The following is a 17,528-nucleotide window of genomic DNA, read 5'->3' as shown; positions in this document are numbered from 1 at the left end:
TAAAACCAAAACCCACACACACACATCAACTGGTGTGTCCAGACAAGATAATCGAGTTGTCTCGCTATTTAGCTGCTTGGCAAAGACACTCTGCCAAGCCATCAGCCATCTATAGCTGGCTAGGTTGACTGGTTGGCTGCTGTTTTTGCTGCTAGTCAGTCAAAACCAAAATTTCAATATCACTTTTGTTGTTGTACCCAAGAAGCAAACAAAAGAAAACAAAAACAATATATCAAAGTCGACAACAACAGCAACAACGACAAAATATTTAAAGAAGATGCTACTCTCGAACATCGCCAACAAAGAGAGTAACAACAAAAATTTGCGCGCTTTAGCTGCTGCTGGTGATCTTCAATCGGTCAAAGTGTTACTTAGCGCCAACTGTTGTCGCCCAAGCTTATAGCCAAAAACTTACTCGTCTCCGCTGCTAGGGGTATATATAGAAAATCTATAAGTTTCAGATGTTTAGTTGGTAACCCACTGTCGAACCTTTAAAGTGAAACCAACAGAGGTGTTCTTTTCCTCCTTTGCCGTTAATAAAATAGCATCACGGCCGAAGAAGCCGCAAAGCTTGAGTTGAAAGAAAAGATCTTGTGTGGACAAATATATAGAATCGATAATCGATCGAATTCAATTTGCTATATTGAATTCTGATACGATAGTCGTCGGTGTTTGCTACAAAAGGATTATTTTTGCCGTAGATCATCAATACAAAAAGGATTAAAAAATCAAACGACTAGAAAAAATAATAAAACAACAATTTGTGCTCAAAAATGGTAATAATTAAAATAAATAAAACAAATTATGAAAATAATATGCATATTTCAAAAAAGAAGTGACTGTTATGAAATGAACTATTAAAAACTACAAAATAAAATATTTAAAAACTGAACAATATTATGTGCTGTTAAAAAAAAAATATTGGTGATTTTTTTTCTTAAATACCTCAATACCGCTAAAAACAACTGGCCGGCCATCTTACCAGATGATGGTGCTCAACCGTATTTGGACATTTGTGCATTTAAATATTTACAATTTTAATTTCTACCCAACTACGACTACTGACTGTGCAAACACATGCTGACATTTAGCGGTTGAAAAACCAACAACGTGGGGAGTTCAATCCAATAGCGAAACACCCATATAAATGTACTTAAATTGTTGGTGGTGTTGTTGTTTTTGTAGCTGTCGTGCATCTTCAAATCAACGTAAAATCAATCATTTAGCAATTTTCCAAATCAACCGAAAATACAAACAAACATAAAAAAGCGAACTAACCAAACCAAGAAAATATTGCTGACAATGTATTCGAACGTGTATTCAAGTTGATAATTGTGCTAAACTGAAAATTGCCACAAAAGTACAGAGATGTAGTAAATTTTGGAAAATTGTACAAACAAAAAAATTAACAGAAGAAGCAACCGCAAAAAAAACATTTTTTAAAAATACATGCTGATCATGAACTCTGCATTTGTTTTCTATATGGCTAGCCATAAATGTCTGTGTCAAATGTTAGAAGAAAAGAATTCTATAAAAAAAACTATAAACACTAAAAATATTTGGAATATAATTCATAAAAATTTAGAGAAAATTTTAAAAATTACACAGAAGACAAATATTTAAAAATTATTAAAAACTCTGGTGGTTGTTGGAAATAGCTTTTTATTTGCAAAATATTTAAAAATGACGCTATACTATTTCGGCATCAGAAATTTTATTTCCATAAATAAAGATTCCAAAAAGTAAATGACTTGTTATAACCCTAATTTGAAGACCTATATTCTTTTGGGAGTACTCCTAATCCAAACTCATTTGAATACCCTCAGCCTTATGGCTAATAAGGATACACAGAAAGAAATGTTTAATGAATATTTTCATAATGTCATTCATAGTTTATTTTTTTGCATATTATACATGTACCTTGGCTAGAATACAAGTAAAATTTTGTATAATTTATTTCTTTTTTTCATAAATGTAAACATTTCATTAAATGTATTCCTCCCAAGAAAAAAAGCCACCACCATTTATTGTTCGGCTGTAATAGTAGATGTTATAGCCCCGATTTTATGACCAATATTCTTATAAACTACCATGGGATCTAAAAGTGTGAAACCTCTTTAAAAACTGGGCTGTGGAGCCCTTCTCTTTTGGGAGTACTCCGAATCCAATCTCATTTGAATACCCTCAGTCTTATGGCAAATGATGATTCAAAAAAAAAAAAAAAAACAATTTCAATGACTATTTTTTGCTTAGGTTAATTTTCCCACATTTTACATGCACCTCGGTTAGATTACAGACAAAAAACCATTAATTCTTAAAAAAAATTTAACATTTCATTAATATCAAAACTGTCTTTATACTTCGATCTATTTCACAGGTAAAATTCACTCATTTTTTATTCTCTCTCGACAAATCAAATGTATTCCTCCCAAGAAAAAAGCCACCACCATTTATTGTTCGGTTGTGCATTGTTTTATTAGTTTCTCTCCCTTCACTTGGTGGTTGTCAGAAACAGTTTGATTGCCTACTGTTTGGTGTTAGAAAATTCGCATATGTATTTTCCAAATTATTTTGATTTAAATGACAATTACAATATATCAGGCAAGTGTTAATACGAGCAACAAGTTTAGGAGCCGCAACTTTGAAAGATAATGTTCTAATGACGCAAAACAAGAATACGAATACTAGGATTCAGGCCTGACCTATTTATGAAATGTAAAGTAATATCAGAGTCAAACATAATTTTTGACGCCATTCTCCTTTACTCTTTCGCTCCCTCTGGCAAGAAACCTGTATTCAAAGTTTTGTGAATTTGATTCATGAAATGCACTTTCTAAACACTATTCATATAATATGCGATCCTCTGTCATATAATACATCTGCTTTCGTAGCCGAAAAGGCTCTAATTTGACATTTCCGAGCTTTAGAGGTTGGCATACATGTATTCGGAAAATTATCAATACAGGTCCATGTTTTGATATAGATTCCGCACAATTTTCGGTATTTTGAGGGCCAGGTTCTTGGCAAAGAAAACACTTCTTGCCAGAAATGTTTCAATTAAGGTCAATGTATATAAGTACAAACAGAGGTCCTCTTAATTTTTGCTATGATAAAGGGTCTACCTTTTTTGAACAAATGTTAAATATACATAAAATTGGTGGAGAGTACTTCGTCCGGACCGAATTCAACAAAGATTATGATCGTTTAAATATTTGTTGTCCATTTTGGGAAGAGTGTTATCTTCTGCCGGTTCTTAAAAACCGGCTCCAACACCACTTTTCTAAGACCACATCTGTCCGAATGGAGCCAACAGGCAGAAACGTCGTAAAGTTCGTGTGGTTCGTATATTTTAAACATCGATTTCGTTTTAATACAACCACGTTTATCAAATGTATCGAAAAACCAGCAAGGAAAGTAGTAAAGTCGGACAGGGCCGACTATATGATACCTTTCACCACTTTGGGTATATTCAACAGATGAATTCTAATAGACTTCACAAATTTAAAGGACCAGTAAAATTAAATTGAATCAATAAACATGTCATTCTGCAATCGATAATAAATTTTTCATTTGGTCAGATATAGAAGCTATATCTAAATCTGAACCGATTTCAGGAAACTTAACACACATCATTCTAGACCTAATTCATTACGCTGTGCCACATTTCGTGTAAATCGAATGATATATAGGGACTTTGGTGCACCATTTACATAAAATCGGACGAAAATATGTATGGGAGCTATATCTAAATCTGAAACGATTTTCAGGAATCTTAACACACATCATTCTATACCTAATTTATTACGCTGTGCCAAAATTCGTGCAAATCGAGAGATATATAGGGACTTTGCGGCACCATTTACATTAACTCCGACGAAAATATGTATGGGAGCCAGAGACGTACGCAGGGGGGCAGCCCGGGGGGCAGGGGGCGGCCCGGGTGCCCGAAATGAAAATTTTTCACAGTAAATTTATGTTTGCAACAGCGATTTCTTTCATTTTGTACTACCGGGCCCCCCCGAAATGAAATCCTGTGTATGTTGCTGATGGGAGCTATATCTAAATCTGAACCGATTTTCAGGAAACTTAGCACAAATCATTCTAGACCTAATTCATTACGTTGGGCCAAATTTCTTGTAAATCGAAAGATATATAGGGACTTTGATGCACCATTTACATTAAATCGGACGAAAATATATATGGGAGCTATATCTAAATTTGAACCGATTTTCCCAATTTCAATAGGGTTCGTCCTTGGACCAAATAAGTGACCTATGTCAAATTTTATTCAAATCGGATCATAAATGCGACCTGTACTTTGTTCACAAAAATACATGGACGGACGGATAGACGAACATGCGTAAATCGACTCAGAAAGTGATTATATGCATATACTCAAAAGGAACGCTGTGTCTATCTCGTTTCCTTTTGCCTGTTGCAAACATACGCACAAAGACATAATACCCAGTGTGGTGAAGGATATAAACATTCAATTTCTCCCAGTGTAAACACATGTCTATGCAGTTATCAAACCTTTTTTGTGTAGTCAAAGTTCCGAACACTAACATTATAGCGACAACAAGTTCCGCAAAGTACATTTGACACTTGTTTAATATTTTATGACACTTGTCATAAAAATTTTTATTTCTATTAAATGCCTTTCGTTTAATGGCTGCCTGTCTGCCTTCTTCACACTGGCACTGGAAATTGGTGACATTATGTGGTGATTTTATGTTAAAGATTATGCCACATTAAACAATATAATCCCCCACTTATTGTCTCAATTCGCTGAGTTTTTTAAATTATTATTTGTTTAAATAATGCATTTTGTTTTTAATTTTGTCAAATAGTCTTTTCTAACAAAGTTGTTCATAAATATTGTTTTCTTATTATTATCATCTCTTTTAAGTTTTTGTTGTTGTTCTCTACTTAAGTTTGACATTTAATTGACAGATTTAGGCAATTAGTCAAAAGATGTTTTCATAATTACAACAACATATATTGATAATAATTCATTAATACCTGGTTTGCCTTAAGTTTGTGCAAATGGCCGAGAGTGCATCATTGCAAAGTGATGAGAAAGATGACGACGACGATGATGATGTTGATGCCGATTGCATGTAACGACGCAGCAGACAATGTTTGTTTCTTAAGTCTTTCGTTATTTCTTCTGTAGTGAGATTTTGTTTTGTGTTGTGTTTTAGGTGTGGTTTGACATAATTCACTTAATTTTTGTCCTTCGTTTGTAATTGTTGGAATTTTTGGATATATTTATAAATTTGGGTCACATTGTAGCCAAATTGTACATGTCAATATGTACAAGTATTGATGCACAACCGGATTTGTTTGTTGTTATCCTTGGATTTGACCACCATGTGCCACTGCTGTTTGCCGCATAAATGTGTGTCAACTGAAGCAGCTGTTGAAATAAGTTTACATATATTTTTTTTGATATTTTCACGTTGTTCAATATCGAAATTGAATGAAATCTTTGTATATTAAAGATTTATGTGTATATTTATGTGTAACCTCCCACCATGAGTAAAGGGTGATATTAATGTAGCTACTATAGAGAAAACATGAGAGAGGATGATTAATTTCGCAATATAAAGGTGTTTTGTGTTTTCGTAACAAAGTCTGTTATTCTAATAAATATTATCATATACCTGCTTATATGGAATTTCTAAATTTAAAGGACAAACGGCTTGTTGAGCAACTTGTTGGAATAGGACGATGAAAACATAGGAATATCGATTGACTGGTCTTGTTATATTTTATTTTCCAAGAAAAAAATATGAAAAATAAATACAAGAATTTGAGATAAAAAGACGATATATTTTACAAAAATATTCCTCATTCGGTTTGACTGAACAAAAGTCATCTCCAAATTGACATGCAAAAAACGGCATACCGATATATAAAGAGGTTTCTTCGTATACTTTAGAGTTACCAGCAAAAAATTCATACTGCCATAACTCAAAAACTTGACCTATATCGAATTTGTCCTCCTGGATTTTAAATATACTCGCCCAGGGATTTCATCCCATAAGGAATTTTCCAACCTCCCAGACCATAAGCTCGATTTATTTTTATTATCATTTTCCGCTATCAATGTTGACCTATATCGAATTTGTCCTCCTGGATTTTAAATATACTCGCCCAGGAATTTCATCCCATAAGGAATTTTCCAACCTCCCAGACCATAAGCTCGATTTATTTTTATTGTCATTTTCGGCTATCAATGTTCACAATATGTTTTGTTGGTTTATACGTTCCGTCGTCTCCTTATATGCGGTTTGGGATAAAATCAATCAAAAGCTGTCAAAATATTTACTTTTGTGGAAATATTGTCCTAGAATGACCCGAAATATCTATTTATAGCTATTATTCATGGAAAATGAGGCTAGCACCAATAAATTTCTTATAATGGCGAGGAACATTTATCTAAGATGCCTATATCAATAGTTATATCGAAAATTTTCTGCGTAGAAAGTTCTTAACTGGAATGTCAAATAGAGATAGGACCTCTATTGACAATTTTCGGAGAGGAAATATTGCATTCTCTGAGAAATCGAATTTCCATATTGTAGAAACTTCGTTTGGATATTGAGGCTAGGACATACAAAATTACTTTAATGAGACCCGACACAAAACATGGATCTACATTGAAAATTTTCTGGCCCACGGATTTTTATCCTTTACGCATATATGTAAAAATAAGGCAAATATGATGAAAAAAATACCCAAGATGGAGTGGGATCTTCCAATGGTGGCGATTTAATAAAAATGTAACTATATTGAAAAATGTCTGCAGGAGGTGTTATATTCTTTGAAATTACTAAATTACTAATTTTTGCATGCGCTATTCAAAATATTTATCTTCATCCTATGAAAGTTGAGTTCCCGTATGACAAATTTGTCAGTAGCTTTTATATTGGAAGAATCATTAGGTTCTAATGCAATCATTCAGGAATTCTTCAAATTTATCAGAACGACATTCAGTTTTATTGTTTCTATGGGAGGAAAATTGTAATTCTATCCAGGAAAATTGTATAGAGCAATTCTCCTTCAACTTCAATTTGTTTAAAATATCGACATAACGTTATGCGGAGCTATGTGAAAATTGTGAGCCTATATTCAGCATTTATTGATCGAAGGTCTTTTACCCATTTAGAAACCGTATACCTATGTTTAAGATGGTTCATATTTGTATGTAGCTCTCATATGTCAGACTTCATGTAAATGATATACCAAATATTCTACGTATTTTCGATAGACTCGAAATTTCCCACACACAAATTTAATCTAGAAAAAACAATTTTATGTCCAATTGAAACCGGTTTAGACATAGATATATTTTTTATTGATTATATTATTAATCCTAACTCTTAACATATCCAAAATCTGGTGACGAATGTCATATAGACGACAATAATAAGTTTTTTGTCAGAGTCATACTCTGAAGTACTGATCCTAGACCCAATTTTCAGTCATATCTCCATGGCTTGAATAGATTTCAACAATTGGAATGAATATAAGTTCAATACGTAGCCAATGTAGATCTACGTGGAAGCATATTTGCCCACTAATAACCCGACATGTCTAATTACCATTCGACTGCCTGTCATTACCGACAGATATTTTGTCAGGAATTTCAGTACAGAACGGCATTTAGTATTCCAAAATGTTTGAAATTTCAAAAATGAAAAATATCCCTTAAGAATGCATTTCTTAATTCCCTTCATTTACAATTTTTCTCATTACCGTATAATTATTATATTATAAAACCATACAAAATAATAGTAAAAACATTTAATTTGTTTCAAGTGCAAACAGCATACCATTAACAACTTGTTATTGACAATTGTACAACATTTAATACTCGTACATCATCTATACACACGCATATATAAAGAGAGATGTAATGCTGTGTCATTTAAATATCTATCAGCTAACATTTATTTTATTTCATAATTATTTAAGCAGACACGACGCACACACACAGGCATACATAACTACACCTGTTGGTGTCTGCTCTCTCACTAACACATGCCATTATAGATATGTATGTCATGTTATTAGGCAATTATAAATTATTGGTTGATAGGCCAATGGCCCCTCCAGGTTGGCATGTTGAAGTGTTATAGCACAGTGATAAATAGACGTCATAATCATAGCGGTCGCAAGGAAGGTGGGTGGGGTTGATAATATATAATACAGAATGTATTCATTATTATAGCTTTCTTTTCGCAAAAGATGTGTTGCAAATTTGAAAACTATATAACAAAATAGCAAAATTTTACAATTTCTTTAGAAATGCAAATCAAGGAGAAAAAAGAAATGTCACACAATACACATAAATACGTAAATTATTCATTGATGCATATTTTATACCGACAAAAATGGATTTGGTAACACATATGCTACGATTTGATTAGTCGATTATTAACAATTTTTTAAACTTGTTAATGTTAGTGTATGTGTGCTTTCATATGCATTAATGACCTTTGTGGTAGAAAATATATACTCATATATATAATAGGACCATGTAGAATTTTGAAAGGGAAAATGGTATTGTTCAAGAATTAAAAAAAAATTTGAAGGACTGTCGGATTTCCAATCATTATCTTTTTATTAAAGTTATAAATTTAGAATTTTTAATATATTTTTAAAGATTCCCGTAGCTATGAGTTTAGATTTTTTATAAATATATCGTAAAAGGATATTTGAGTCGTAAGTATGGATTTTTAATGCAATAGATTTTAAAGGGCATTAAGATCATAAGGAGTGCATTTTTAAGGGTTACACGTCTACAAATATTACTAATACTCAGTACAGCTCTTCTAATTACTTGTCCAGATCCCCTTCACCGTGGGTTGTGTTGTGATGTCCGGCTTTCAATAGTGGCCTATAAATCGACCTTTAAAAAAACACAAAAAATTAAGTTTTAGCTGAGGTCACTTGTGTCATTCAAATATGTTCATTATAATTTGTATATGTCCATGTCTATACCTGGATCCTCGTGGAAATTTTGCATGTAGGATGGCTTCTGGCCAATATTTCCCCCTCTGTTTGGTAATGCGCTACTAATAATATATGAATACGTAAGGACCTGTAAATATTTAAGTGTAACTCCCACATCCGAGTACACACGACAATGCAATTGGTATCAATGTAAAGGTAAACCACTCCTCTTGGATATACTATAAACTTCTCGGGTATATGTCCTTCAGTTTGTGTGAAATATATACGCAAAATTTGTATTCTATACATATATATTTACCACTGATTTTTCACACAAAAGTATATATTTGACCCAAGAGGAGTGGTTGACCAATCTTTATCAAAATTATATTGTTATTCTGTGCTCGGATGTGGGAGTTACACCTATATATTTACAGGTATCTCCGTATTCGTATATTATTTAGTAACCCATAATCACCCTAGAGAGCGGAAAAACCTGATCAAAAAATGTTTTCATCCCCTAAAGTATTAACCGATCTTTTCCAAAAACAATTTTTTGTGTTATTTTCTTCATTAGCCACAAATGAAAGCCGAGCATCACAACACAAAATTTCGCGAAGATTGGTTTATAACTGTGGCCTGTATCGTGTTTACAAAATATAATTGACAGACGGACGGTTTACACACATGGCAAGGGGATGCTAGTCGAGATATGACGAGGCTTGGATTAAACATAAAAATTTGGTTCCGTGGTAGTTGTGTAGGGTATTTCGCGGCGTTACAAACTTTTGGGGCTGCACTGGTTATATATTTTTTTACAATTTAAATAGTCTCAAATGTGGAATTTAAAAAAAAAAACATTTTTGGAATAACTTTTTTTTGCAATTACAATATAGATCGCATTATTTAAGATAGAGTTCGGTCCACGTTTTGATATAGTCCCCATACAACGGTAACGGTAAAAAGATGTTCAAATATAATTTTAAAACAATTTTTTTTTTCTATTTTTTTAAATGTCTTCAAATAGACCAAATCCTCTATCACGAATACAAATTTCAGATTATACATAAATCGAAAAAGATATTTAGGGCATATAGTAAGAAATATTCACTATATAAAATAATCGCACAATTAAAACAAGCTTCCGCATCTGTTTCCTATGGAATTCACAAATAAATCGCATAACTTGTTTTAAAATTTGACACGGCAACCCATCAAATTGTGGGTCCATTTTGATGTGCAATTTCATTTTTATTATTATTATCATTCTTTATAATCAGATTTAGCTGACATTTGTCCTTGAACTAATTATTGTGACATAATTAATAATATTTCGATTTTGAAGATAAAAAACATAATTTATAGTACTTAACGAATTAAAGATAAAAATCAAAATAAAAAAATATCCACAATAATAGCAGACACAAGCCAACGTTTTTTTTATTAGCCTGTCGAGAGGCAATAACTGCAAACTGGACTTAATACTAAGCAGTCAGGGCTCATCACAGAGTATTTTGATTAATAGTCAAGGTAAAAATCAACTTAATTATAACAAAACGATAAGAGAAACGAAAACACGACAGCAGCTACAACAACGACTACTTAACAAAAGTAACCCGCCAATGGGCTTAGGTCACTAACAAAAAAAAAAAAAAAAAAAGTGGTGTGGCGTGGAAGAAGAAGATTATATGCCAGACAATAATGTCGAAGGCATTTCGAATACCCCCACATAAATGTCTTTTGTTTAAAAATCAAATACCGTTTATTAAACGGCATTGTTTTTAATTCATTTTGAAAAGGACATTTGTATACACATTTTTAATTGTACTTATTCTCTAAATTCAGTCGCATAGTTTTTGAATTTATTTTTGAATTTACAAACTAGTAGTTTCTTCAAAGAAAAATAAAATATATTTGACTTCCGTAATTTTGTTTTGAATAAAAGCTTAATAACATTATGACATTTATATACAAAAACAACAAAAATAAATAAATATTATCACTTGTCACAATCACAACCAAATGAGACTAATTAAAATTTATTTGTTTAATTTTCACATTTATTGTTCAGTTCTGACAATGACCACCCGGTTTCAGCTTGACATTCAACAGTTTTTAATTTTTTCATCTTTTTTCATTTTCTTTTCAGAGGAGCGCAATAATTTTACTGGCCCTATGCGCCATTGGCATTTATGCCGAAAGTGATGATAGTATTGTGGTATGTTTGGTTTTGCATAAATTCTATCTTTAGATCCATAAACTTGTCTACTTATAACTCTTTTTTTTAATATTAATTGTGTTTTTTTTACTTTCAATTTTATTTTGACAACTTTCCCCTTCTTTAGAGAACTGTTCGTGAGACCTTCAATGGCTACGATTATCCACCACCGCAAAATCCTTTTACGTATCCACCACCAACCAATAGGCCACCAACACCAGTCACAACTCGTATTACAACCAAGGCACCAACTCCAACAACCACTAAGGCTACACCAAGAACAACCAGGACCACTATCAGGACTGAAAAACCACCAGTAACATATTTGCCACCCCCAACTACACCTAAAATAACTAAGAAGCCCACAACCCGTCCAGTTGTGATAACTACACCACGTACCACCCGTCCACCAATAATAACAACAAAACGTCCCACACAGAGTACTCCCGGTTCCACCTATTTGCCTCCCACAACTCCACGTGTTGTGATAACCACTAAGCCAACAGTAACAGTTCCACCAACCAATAGGCCACCAACACCAGTCACAACTCGTATTACAACCAAGGCACCAACTCCAACACCCACAACGGCTACACCAAAAGTAACCAGGACCACTATCAGGACTGAAAAACCACCAGTAACATATTTGCCACCCCCAACTACACCTATAACAACTAAGAAGCCCACAACCCGCCCAGTTGTGATAACTACACCACGTACCACCCGTCCACCAATAGTAACAACAAAACGTCCCACACAGAGTACTCCCGGTTCCAAGTATTTGCCTCCCACAACTCCACGTGTTGTGATAACCACTAAGCCACCAGTAACACTTCCACCAACCAATAGGCCACCAACACCAGTCACAACCCGTATTACAACCAAGGCACCAACTCCAACACCCACTACGGCTACACCAAAAACGACCAGGACCACTATCAGGACTGAAAAACCACCAGTAACATATTTGCCACCCCCAACTACACCTAAAATAACAAAGAAGCCCACAACCCGTCCAGTTGTGATAACTACACCACGTACCACCCGTCCACCAATAATAACAACAAAACGTCCCACACAGAGTACTCCCGGTTCCAAGTATTTGCCTCCCACAACTCCACGTGTTGTGATAACCACTAAGCCACCAGTAACATTTCCACCAACCAATAGGCCACCAACACCAGTCACAACCCGTATTACAACCAAGGCGCCAACTCCAACACCCACTACGGCTACACCAAAAACGACCAGGACCACTATCAGGACTGAAAAACCACCAGTAACATATTTGCCACCCCCAACTACACCTAAAATAACTAAGAAGCCCACAACCCGTCCAGTTGTGATAACTACACCACGTATCACCCGTCCACCAATAATAACAACAAAACGTCCCACACAGAGTACTCCCGGTTCCACCTATTTGCCTCCCACATTTACAACTCCACGTGTTGTGATAACCACTAAGCCACCAGTAACACCCCGTACTCCTGTAACCCGTAAGCCTGTGACCACACCCCCACCAACTAATAGACCTCCATCACCTGCTACACCTCGTCGTATCATAACTACACGTGCCCCACCAAAAACACCCAGTACTCCTGGTCCAACCTACTTGCCACCAGAGACTAAAACAACACCCAAGACCACACCCGTTACTACACCTAAACGAATCACAACTCCTAAGATCACAACAAAAACCACACCTAGAACAACACCTGCTACTAAACCAACACCAACACGTACTACTACCCCTGCAACTAAGCCACCAACATCTTACCTTCCTCCAATTACAACAACCAAGGTCACAACAACATATAAGCCTGTAACCACACCACCACCCACGAACAGACCACCATCCCCAGCCACAACACCTGGACCAACCTATTTGCCACCCAAAACTCCAGTTACCACTGTTAGACCACCAACTCCAGTTACAACACGTCCAACTACCGCCAAACCAACAACTAGACCTCCAACTAAACCTATCACTACTACCACAACCCGTGCTACTACCAAGTCAACCACTAAGCCTACTACACCACGTACCCCGGTCACAACACCTGGACCAACCTATCTTCCACCTGAATCAACACCAAAGATTATAACAACTAAGCCCACCCCCCGTGTAATCACCTCCCCGCCCAGTAAACCACCAACACCACGTGTAACACCTCGTGTTACCAATCCACCAACCAAATATCTTCCTCCCTCAACCACCCCTAAACCCACAAACAGACCACCAACCCCAGTCACCACCCCGCCCACTAAACCACCAACACCACGTGTAACACCTCGTGTTACCAATCCACCAACCACATATCTTCCTCCCCCAACCACCCCTAGACCCACAAACAGACCACCATCCCCAGCCACAACACCTGGACCAACCTATCTTCCACCTGAATCAACACCAAAGATTATAACAACTAAGCCCACCCCCCGTGTAATCACCTCCCCGCCCAGTAAACCTCTAACACCACGTGTAACACCTCGTGTTACCAATCCACCAACCAAATATCTTCCTCCCTCAACCACCCCTAAACCCACAAACAGACCACCAACCCCAGTCACCACCCCGCCCACTAAACCACCAACACCACGTGTAACACCTCGTGTTACCAATCCACCAACCAAATATCTTCCTCCCTCAACCACGCCTAAACCCACAAACAGACCACCAACCCCAGTCACCACCCCGCCCACTAAACCACCAACACCACGTGTAACACCTCGTGTTACCAATCCACCAAACAAATATATTCCTCCCGTAACACCTTCATTCAAGGGCTACGATTATCCCAAACCCGGTATTCCCTTCAACTTCTAAATCCATAGACCGGCTATTGGCTTTGTGTCAGAGGTGATATTTCGTTAACTAAGGAACCATCACTGCCCTTTAATTTTTCTTAATTAGCAAAGTTTTTTAATTTTATTTTTTTTTAACAATTGAAACCAACCATTGTCGTTTAAGTAGTTGTCTAGGGCTAGATGTGTCTAGAATCTAGTCAGTTCTTGTACAAGAGACGGAAGTGAACGCGATAGGCGATGAATCGAAACACCGAGTTGTAAATGTAAATCCAGATTATTGTTTATTGCATTTGAAAGGCAAAACAACAAAGAACAAATAATTATTAATTCTATTTTTACGTTTTTTTTTTTAATTTCAAAATCCCCGTTCCAGAATCCTGTTTGACCCCAAATCCTCCAATCCCATGTCCCAAATAAAACTAAATTACATATGTTTTTTTATATGTATATCCGAGCTATGTACGCCTGTAATCTTCTATCTATATGCTTATCTACCTATTTATAGAGAGCCCGTTTGTGTTATACATGTTTATTTTTTATATTGAGAAATGGATCTGAACCCTATACATAGTCCTGTACTTTGTATGAATGACTTCTTTTTTTATAAATAAAAGAAATATTTTGTTGCAAAATTTTTTAAATATATCGAAGAGAAGTGTGTGTTTTTATTTTTATCAAAGGGGGAAAATCGAACGTACAAATAGAAAATACTTCTTATAAGGTTTGCAAAATGTCTTCTATACAAAATGTTATTATGCGAGTTATTCAGAAGACCTTTCAATATGAAATACACTCCATCATGAGGTGGACATTCGATATAGCGCCTGAAATCGATCGGGACTTTTAGATGGGAGCCACAATGATAATTGATAGAAGAAGGAAATGTAATACAAAACCTAAAATATTCTGGTTGGGAATTGAGCGAAGACCTTGAACATAGCGAAAATGGCGGGTGATGGTTAAAATCGAGCCCAAATTCTTAAAAAATGGGGCTACCATATTCGACTCAAGTCGGTCGAAAATGGTGCTAATATGGGAAGCTACCATTGACAAATTTTTAAATTTCCAATAAAATCCGAAATTATGTCGAATAACGTGTCTAACTACCGTTATATGGGACTATACCAAAACGTGGACAGGTATATTAAAATGTCAATAGCAAACATCAAAATATTAAAATTTCAGGTATATTAAAATTTCAATAGCAAACATCAAAATGTTATTTCTAATTGCATTTCTAATATTTGCGAGCTTTATTGCAATATTTCGAGGAATGACAAAAATGTGATTTTGAATGTAGAAGGAAAACAACTAAGCATCGAATTTGTATGCACTCAACCTTAAGGTGTACATAAAGCTGACGGGACGTTTATATGAAGACTATGTTATTGTATTTTGTCTGCAAGTAGCTTGCTGGATTACAGTCGAAATCGTTTATAACGTGAGACCGGCAAAATGGGTGCTATAAGCGATAGTCGCTATAAAGGATATCAAATAAAGGACAGAACTTTTGTAAGGACCTTTGGATACCGTCGTTATATCCGATAATTCATTAAAAAAATTACAGACCTTCAAGTTGGAAAACTTCCACAGCCCAAATATTAAGCGGGAACTTTATATGAGAACTTTGTGGAACCCATATTGAACATTTTCTAGGAAGAATTGTTTTTATACGACCGGAATTCGTTATTTCAAATTACGTTATTCGCCCATAGAGTGCCATATAGACGATCGGACGTAGCAACTTTAAGATTTTCTTATTTCCATTTAAGATTTACATGGATAGGAGAGAGATTGAAGATGTCTTAAATCTCCGGAAGTTTCATATGTCTCAAATCTTATAAATGGATGTATACCCTGTAGGAATGACCAATAGTGAGTCACTACTGGCATTGTTACTAGTACTACTGACTGACTGTTGACAACTCCATGTATTTCCATATAGACATTTTATACGAACGTGTTATTCGAACATCGACCGTCAATTGTCAATAGTGAGTCAATAGCGACATTGGGGTAGTGACAACAAAAGTCATCGACCAGCTGAAAATTTATTATTCTGTTTTTTCACTAATTTTTATATCCTTCACCACACTGTCGTACAGGGTATTATGTCTTTGTGCATATGTTTGTAGCAGGCAAAAGGAAACGACATAGACACATGGTTCCTTTTGAGAATATGCATAGAATCACTTTCTAAGTCGATTTATGCATGTCCATCCGTCCGTCTGTCAATGTTAAATTGTAAAGACGCATTTTTAATCCGAATTGGATGAAATTTGGCACAGGTCACTTATTTGGCCCAAAGACGAACCCTATTGAAATTCGGAAAAATCGGTTCAAATTTAGATATAGCTCACATACATATTTTCGTCCGAATTAATGTGAATGGTGCACCAAAGACCCTATATATTTTTCGATTTACACGAAATTTGGCATATCGTAATGAATTATGTCTTGAATGATGTGTTTTAAATTTCGTGAAAATCGGTCAGATTTAAATATCTTTCGATTTGCACGACATTTTTCACAGCGTACTGAATTAACTCTAGAATGATGTGTGCAAAGTTTTGTGAAAATCGGTTCAGATTTAGATATAGCTCCCATATATATTCTCGTCCGATTTGAGGTAAATGGTGTACCAAAGTCCCTATATATCTATCGATTTGCACGAAATTTTGCCTGGGGTACTGAATTAAGTCTAGAATGATGTGTGCTAAGTTTTGTGAAAATCGGTTCAGATTTAGATATAGCTCCCATATATAGTCTCGTCCGATTTTCTGCATAGCGTACTCGATTAAGTCAAGAATGATGTGTGCTAAGTTTCGTGAAAATCGGTTCAGGTTTCGATATAGCTCTCATATATAGGTTCGTCCGATTTTCTGTAAATGGTGTACCAAAGTCCTTTGTGAAAATCGGTTCAGATTTAGATATAGGTCCCATATATAGTTTCATCCGATTTTCTGAAAATGGTGTACCAAAGTCCTTATATATCTTTCGATTTGCACAAAATTTGGCATAGTGTACTCGATTAAGTCTAGAATGATGTGTGCTAAGTTTCGTGAAAATCGGTTCGGATTTGGATATAGGTCCCATATATAGTTTCGTCCGATTTTCTGTAAATGGTGTACCAAAGTCCTTATATATCCTTGGATTTGCACAAAATTTGGCACAGCGTACAGAATTAAGCCTAGAGTGATGTGTGCTGAGTTTCGTGAAAATCGGTTTAGATTTAGATATAGCTCCCATATATAGTTTCGTCCGATTTTATGTAAATGGTGTACCAAAGTCCTTATATATCTTTCGATTTGCACGAAATTTGGCATAGCGTACTCGATTAAGTCTAGAATGATGTGTGCTAAGTTTCATGAAAATCGGTTCAGGTTTAGATATAGCTCCCATATATAGTCTCGTCCCATTTTCTGTAAGTGGTGTACCAAAGTCCTTATATATCCTTGGATTTGCACAAAATTTGGCACAGCGTACGGAATTAAGTCTAGAGTGATGTGTGCTAAGTTTCGTGAAAATCGGTTTA

General features: G+C 35.3%; 1 protein-coding gene across 1 annotated transcript; it reads left to right on the top strand.

The window, feature by feature from the left end:
• The first annotated feature begins 739 nt into the window (after positions 1-739).
• On the top strand, positions 740-14,012 carry LOC133338339 (mucin-2). Its single transcript, XM_061546515.1, has 3 exons — positions 740-776; positions 11,114-11,182; positions 11,310-14,012. The coding sequence occupies exons 1-3, from the start codon at positions 774-776 to the stop codon at positions 14,010-14,012; spliced, it is 2,775 nt and encodes a 924-aa protein (XP_061402499.1). The 5' UTR covers positions 740-773.
• Positions 14,013-17,528: the final 3,516 nt, after the last annotated feature.

The sequence above is a fragment of the Musca vetustissima genome, unplaced genomic scaffold (assembly GCF_032173495.1).
Source record: "Musca vetustissima isolate MV318-11 ecotype Yass unplaced genomic scaffold, APGP_CSIRO_Mvet_v1 utg4425, whole genome shotgun sequence".
Lineage (NCBI taxonomy): Eukaryota > Metazoa > Arthropoda > Insecta > Diptera > Muscidae > Musca > Musca vetustissima.
This window is presented reverse-complemented; position numbering and strand designations above follow the sequence as displayed.

Coding starts and splice junctions, on each gene's coding strand:
- LOC133338339 (XM_061546515.1), top strand. Junction 11,183..11,309: donor AAAGTGATGATAGTATTGTG/GTATGTTTGGTT, acceptor CCCCTTCTTTAG/AGAACTGTTCGTGAGACCTT.